The sequence below is a fragment of the Cyprinus carpio genome, chromosome A16 (assembly GCF_018340385.1).
Source record: "Cyprinus carpio isolate SPL01 chromosome A16, ASM1834038v1, whole genome shotgun sequence".
Lineage (NCBI taxonomy): Eukaryota > Metazoa > Chordata > Actinopteri > Cypriniformes > Cyprinidae > Cyprinus > Cyprinus carpio.
Window position 1 is genome coordinate 23,280,485 of NC_056587.1, and position 7,500 is coordinate 23,287,984.

Genomic DNA, 7,500 nt, shown 5'->3' on the forward strand with positions numbered 1-7,500 from the left:
TACACACACACACGCAGACAGATGAACACACACACACACACACACACACACAGACAGATGACACACACACACACACGCAGACAGATGAACACACACACACACACACACACACACACACAGATGAAACACACACACACACACACACACACACACATTGACAGATGAACACACACACACACGCAGACAGATGAACACACACACACACACACACACACACACACACACAGACAGATGAACACACACACACACACACACGCAGACAGATGAACACACACACACACACACACACACACACACACACACACAGACAGATGAACACACACACTGAGACTGATTCTGCTCTCATTCAGCATGAAAACAGCCTGCATCAACGTTACTGTGGTGCATAAAGAGTCACAAACCTCAATGCCCGCCCCTTCCTGTGCAGAATCCCACGACTTCCTGAGAGGAACTGCCAGTGTCTGGGTGTCCATCATGTCAATGTCACTCCCTACAGACAGAGAGCTCTGCACACACACACACACACAGTGTTATGCACTATTATTAAAAGGGCTGTCACATGATTAAAATATAATGTAATTAATAACATGATGTGCCAATTAATTAATCACATATGAATTTGGGCTGATAATTTACCCCCCAAAAGATCATTTAAAGCCATTATTGTGATGAGAAAAGCACTGAATAGCTATCACAAAAAATTTGATTTAGAAATAAATATTTTAATTAAGCATTGCACAAATAAATGATGATAAATGTGTCTTAAAGTTTTTTTTGTTTTTTTTTAATGAATACTGAAATATAAAATGAATCTTTAAAAACGATCAGTAGTCTTAATGAGTGAGTCACTGAGTCACTTATTCAACCGATTCGTTCAAACGGCTGATTCATTCAGAATCAAAGCAAATGTCTTTGTGAACGAGTCACTGAATCATTGATTCAACCCATTCGTTCAAAACCATGAATTCATTCAGTAACGAATTATGGCTTTGATTGAACTAATTTTATTTGTGAAAATGAGCAAAAACAGACAATATTGACAATATTGTGTCTAAAATCTACACTTGACCCTCTGACACTAGCGTTCTCTATTCTATTTCTATTCTTTCGACTTTTCTTTTAATTAAAAAAATTGACCCTCTGACACTAGCGTGCTCTATTCTATTTCTATTTTTTCAACTTTTAATTTTTTTTTTTTTAAATGACCCTCTGAAACTAGCGTTCAAAATCTATTTCTATTCTTTTGGCTTGTTTTCTTTTTACAAATCATTTAAAAAACCTACCACACTACAATAGCATTCTATTATATTTCTATTATATATCTTGAATCTAGGCTCATATAACTGCATCATGTCAGTCGTCCTGCATCATGTTCATCAGCAATCGTTTTTAATCATTTTCATGTCATTTTCACCTCAGACGTGGCGTTGTACAGCCGCTCCTTGGCCTTCAGCAGACTCTCGGTCATCTGGCTCTTGCGGGACTGTTTCTGCTCCGATGTGCGGTGCAGGTGTCCGTTCGCTCCCGGCCGCCGGTCACCCACGCTAGCGGCCCGTCGCACCGATGCGCGGTTCCTCGTGGGCGTCAGCAGCTGCTGCAGTTTCCCGGCCAGACCGCGGCTCGGAGAGGACACGTTGTTGTAGTTTTCATCCACCGACTTCCTGTTCAGAGTCTCCCTCACTTCCACCGACCTGCAGAACAGGAGAAAACCCTCCAGCCATCAGTGTTAACCCGTCAGCAGCTTTCAAACTCACACCATAATAGGAGCTTCTGTTTCAAATAAGTAATATATTCATCAGAAAATAAGCAAAATAAGTAAAAACAGATCAACCTTCCTTCTCCATCCAGCTATCTGTGAACTCAACACACACCTAATCAACACTAATCCAGCGCTTCTCAAGTGTTCTGACTCCCTTCATGATCCATAACAATATTCCTCTCATTCACCAGCTGCTGAAATTCATTTGCAAATAATCAAATTTGCAAATAATGCAATTGCAATTAATTTTTCATCTCCAGGCACTCCTAGTTTCTGTACATTTGCTTTCAGGATTCCAGAAGTTTTAATAGCTGCTCTTTTAAATCGATGAATCGTTCATGATTTACTGGTTCAGGTTTAAAGGATCAAGAATTACTCAAAATTTTGTTTATTTTTTTAATTAATTTATTTAAATTTTACATTTTGGATTTAATTAATTGTAGTATTTTTTTAAAAACATATTTATCTTATTTTCACATTTTTGATTTAATCATTTTTAGCACATTTCTGTTGTTCATTTTTATTTTATTTTAAGCTATCAGTTTATTTACATTTTTTTTTTTTTTTAATTTTACGGTTTAATATTCAAAAATTGTTAAATTGTTAATATATATATACATACACAAACACATATATATATATTTCTAGTTATTTATTTTAATCAGAAGGCTTTTGAGGGGGTGAATTAAAATAAGAAATATCTTTTTTACTTATTTATTTTTTACTTGTTTAGCCATGTTTTATATTATTTGAACATCACAATAAATCAGTCTAATTACAGCTAATTGTAATGAAGACCCACTAGTTTTTCAGGTGCTTTCTGCAAAGAGCAATGATAAGATTAGATACTGTTTAAGAGGAGTAACACACTAATAAACACAGGTGTTTTATTTATTTATTTTTTTAATTATTTATTTTAATTTGACATTTCACTGATTTAATTCATTTGTTGATAATAATAAAATAAAATAGAAATAAAACATTTTATTAATTGTAATTTTTGCACTTTCATGATTTAATAAATTTGTAAAAAAAAAAGTGCATAAAATAAAGTTTTGTTATTTTAATTTTGATTAATTTGTTAAAATTAAATTAAATAAAATGCAAAAAATAGTTTTGATGATTTTAACTCTACACTTTTATGATTCAATAATTTGTTAAAATTAAAAAATATATATATTTTTTAATTATTTTATTTTATTTTAATCAGATAGTTGTTGAAGGGGCGAAACAAAAATAATTTTTTGATGTAGGTACACAGTAGTTAAGGCCACGTAATATAAAGTGGGACCATTTACGCTAGTTTTCTCTGTGCGTGTACCTGCTGTCCCTCTCCGGCTGACCTCTGCAGTCTGCGTCTGCGGTCTCTGCGCAGTCTGTGTAGAAGGTGGACAGGCAGACGTCGCTGCGGCGCACAAGCACCGGCGCTGGAGGACTCAGCGTGTTGCGGCGGCCGGCGGGAGGCTTGCGTGAGGCTGCGGTCGCCTGCGCAGCTGCTTGATTTGACAGCTTCACCTCTGATAAACACAACAAAGACTGAAATAAGACGTCAGGAACAGGACGATCAGACGCGAGTCTGGGTGATCAGTCACTCACTGCTTCCTGACGCCTGAACGCTGCTCAGACTGTTGCTCTTGGCCAGACTCGTCAGCGACTCGTGGCTCGAGCTGTCACTCAACCCGCTCCAGCTGTATTTACGAATCAGAGCCGAGTGGGGGCGGGGCTTAGACAGCACGTCTCCTAAAAACAGGAGCAGGATGTGAGAATGTGATGCTGCTATCAGCTGTCAATCACGTGCTGGAGGCGGGGCCTCTCTGACCTGCGTGGCTGCTGAATGATGCGCTCCTCTGCTGCTGTTTGATTGGCTGCCTGAAATGAGCCACGGCCAATACCACGTTACGAAGCTTCGCCCAGCGAAGACGCCCTCCCTGATTGGTGGATGGCCATTTGCTCTCCAGCACCGCCTACAGACGGCAGAATAAAACACACGCATGAATAAAGAGAAGACATTGATCTGTACATTATATCAGGGATTCCCAAACTCTTTCATCAGCCGAACCACTTTCAGCTTAAATATTAAAACGATTTTAAGTGCATATTTCAATAGTTTAACAACACATTCAAATATTCATGGTTCTCTTGGTTAATGCTCACATGACACACAGCTAAACATATTTTAAGTGTTTTACTTTGTTTTTATTTTTAAAAGATTTATCTTAATTTCACATTTTTATGATTTCATTCATTTTAGTAAATGCTTTTTGGGGTATTTTTATTTTTTAATTATTTATTTATGTTACTTTTACATTTGTATGATTTAACTGATTTAGTAAATGTTTTTGGTGTTTTTTATTTTTAAACTGTTCATGTATTTCAATTTAACATTTTTATGATTTAATATTTAGTAAGTGTTTTTTTATTATTAAATTATTTTTTATATTTTTATGAAAAAACATTTAAGTAAATATTTTTGGTGGCTTCTATGTTTACATTATTTATTCAAATTTTAGTGAGAGTTTTTTTAAAAAATTATTTATTTGTTTTAATTTGACAATTTTATGATTTAATTAATTTTCAGTAATTTTTTTGTTTTTATTATTAAATTTTTTATTTTTTATTTAATTTAATTAATTTTTATTATTTAAAAAATAGTGTAATTTTTTATTGTTTTCATTTAAAATTATTTATCATAATTTTTGATTTATCTTAATTATTTTTTGATGTATTTTAATTTTACATTTTCATTTTAATTGATTTTGATAATTTTTCTTTTCAAATTATTTACATATTTTAATTTTACATATTTATGATTAATTATTTTATTGCTTTTGCTTCTTTTAAAATGATTTGTTGTAATTGCACGGTTTGATAATTTAATGACTCATCAGCTCATAAACCTCAGTTCGGGAAGCCCTGTATGAATATGAAATGCATCACTTTATTGTAGTATCCGTATGTGATGGTGTTGGGTGTGATTCCCGCCCGCTTCATCTCCAGCAGAACTCTGACCGCGAGAACCGGCTGACCGTACTGACCACACAGCTGCATGAGGATACGGTAACACACCTGTGACACACACACACACACACACACACACACACACACACATCAGGAGCGAGACAGACAACAACACGCTTACTGCGTCTGCATCAGTACAGTGCTTTATACAGTGATGCATGTATATATATGTGTGTGTGTGTGTGTGTGTGTGTGTGTGTGTGTCTCTGACCTCGTCCGGCAGCACCACCTTGCGTGTCTCCATGTGTTTGAGCACCTCGTACGCGGCGTGCAGCACTCGGACTTTATTGCTCTCTGCTCTGACGAATGTTGGTAAGCAGATGAACCAGAGTCCGTAGCAGTGACCCAGCAGACACTTGGACCACATCTCCGGCACCGTCGAGTACTTCTGCGCCTTCTTCTGCGCCAGCTTGATCTCCTGCACACACACAGCAGACAGCATCAGCCGGCTGACCTCTGACCCCTGACCTGACCTTCAGCTGCGGGTCGTACCTGTTTGGTGCGGCGGGGGGCGGGGCTACTGGGGGCACTTCCTTTAGCCGGAATCTGCAGCTGATCCTGCGGCCGATCGAACAGATCCGACTGGAGGACTGGGAACGTGTCATAGCTGCGCGCACACACACACACACACACACACACACACACACGCACACACACTTTAGTGAACAAATACAGTTGTAAAGCCCCCAAAAAACTCCAGAAACCCTGGTTTGAGTTGAAGAGGAAGTGAGCTGTGTCTGATACGCTCATGAGAGCACATCACCTGCTGTTCTTCTACAGTGGGATGTGTTCTGAGTGAACGTATCATGATGTGTGCGCTGCTATAGAGAGATTAAACCCTGAAACGGGGATTTCTGCACTTCTGTTTCCATCGGCATGAGCTCACTGGGCTTTTTATTATCTGGAATGAGCTCAGGTTTTATTCTACAAAGTCAAAAAACCCAGAGGTGTGTGTTACTGTCAGCAGACGCGTCTGTGTGTTCAGTGTTCTGCGCTGGGTTAGCAGCCATCAGTTTGACTGATAAAAACCTGCTCTTTTCCAGCGTTTGTGCTTGACATCTCTCCAGCATCAGTGTTTGTGTATTCATTCATTTTGTTATTTTCTTGTTTTATTTTCGCCCTGAATCAGGTGGTTTGTAACAGTGGTGTCACTGATGTATTTAAAGTTTTTACATCTTGAATAAGTCATTTTCTGCCTAACAACAAACTCTTTGCCTAAAATGTCTACACACATATAGCATTTATTATTTTAGTTATTTATTACTTGATTTCATATATATCAAGTTTTTTTTTTAAAAAGTCTCTTCTGCTGGCCAAGGTTGCATTTATCTGCTATAAAAATACAGAAGAAAACAGTAATATTGTAAAATATCACAATTTAAAATAACTGTTTTCTACTGTATATATATTTAAAAATGTAATTTGTTTATCTTAATTCAACATAATTTGATTTAAATAGTTTGAGCAAATTTTTTTGGTGTTTTTTATTTTACATAAATGTAATACATTTTTTGTTTGTTTTTCTTTTTTAATTCATTTATTTTAATTTAAAATAATTATTTTAAATTATATATATATATTTATTTATTTATTTATTTTTTTCACAATATATATATATATATATATATATATATATATATATATATATATATATATATATATATATTTTTTTTTTTTTTTTTTTTTTTTTCACATATTAATGAATTAATAATTAATTAATTATATTTATTTATTTACAACAATACAACACTATTATTAATTAATTATTCGATTTTTTTTATTTTTAAATTGATTTTAATCTTAATAATCCAAAAGCCAATGGAAAAATTCTCATCATCACTGCAGGACTTTTCAATAACTGGTTAATATTACCCAATACAACATTGCTTCATTAATATTAGTATACTGGTTATGCTCAGTGACGTCAGCTGAGAAGGGAAGTAATATGAGATGTTTGAGAGTGTTTAGATGAACGAACACGACTGATGATCACACACCTGTAGTGTGCGGGACACTCTGAGCCGTCAGCTTCCTGCGGCTCCTCCGGAGGCATGATGAACACCGTGTGTTCCCCGCTGTGACACTCGTCACGGTCGATCAGACGCACGTCCTCCGGCTTCTCCACGTCCACCTGACACACACACACACACAGGTGTTACAGGAGCGATCTGATTGGCCGCTGCGGTCAGGTGAGTGCAGGTGAGCGTCTGACCTTCTGCACACACTCGTCGAAGAACTCGAGGCAGCCGTGACGGTCGCTGACGAACGAACACTCCTCGATGAACTGCGTGAACATCTGCGTCTTCGTGAGCTGCGTGTAAAACTTCTGCTGCGTTCGGTCACGAGACTTCAGGAAGCCTGAGAAACACCGAGAGAAAAACATCATCAGTGTGTTTATGACATGAGCATGTTTTCAACATTCAGGATCAACATTCAGTTCCTGAAGCTTCTGGAATCACAGATTAATTATTTTAACCTGCTGACCAGTTATTTTAGTATGAATGAGATACTATTATAGTTTACACTATTATTTTGAATTAGTTTTTATTTTATATTTATGTTATTTCATTTCATTCTAATTTTAGTAGTTTTGTCATTTTTATTAGTTTATTTTATTAATATGTCTATAAAGTTTGTATTAATTTTTTATTTTAGTTTTAGCTATTTAGTTTTTATGGATGCTTGTTTACAACACTGAATAAACAAATAATAAAGACATTTCT

The 7,500-nt window shown here is 36.1% G+C and overlaps 1 protein-coding gene across 1 annotated transcript in view; it reads right to left on the bottom strand.

Annotated features, from left to right (window-relative positions):
• Positions 1–7,500, bottom strand: part of LOC109068732 (DENN domain-containing protein 4B-like) — a 37,128-nt gene that overhangs the window by 9,193 nt on the left and 20,435 nt on the right. The window contains 10 exon segments of the mRNA XM_042773304.1: positions 402–506; positions 1,415–1,691; positions 3,081–3,276; positions 3,356–3,499; positions 3,579–3,723; positions 4,697–4,825; positions 4,989–5,195; positions 5,270–5,384; positions 6,775–6,908; positions 6,990–7,135. Of these exon segments, the coding sequence (XP_042629238.1) occupies positions 402–506; positions 1,415–1,691; positions 3,081–3,276; positions 3,356–3,499; positions 3,579–3,723; positions 4,697–4,825; positions 4,989–5,195; positions 5,270–5,384; positions 6,775–6,908; positions 6,990–7,135 (1,598 nt within the window).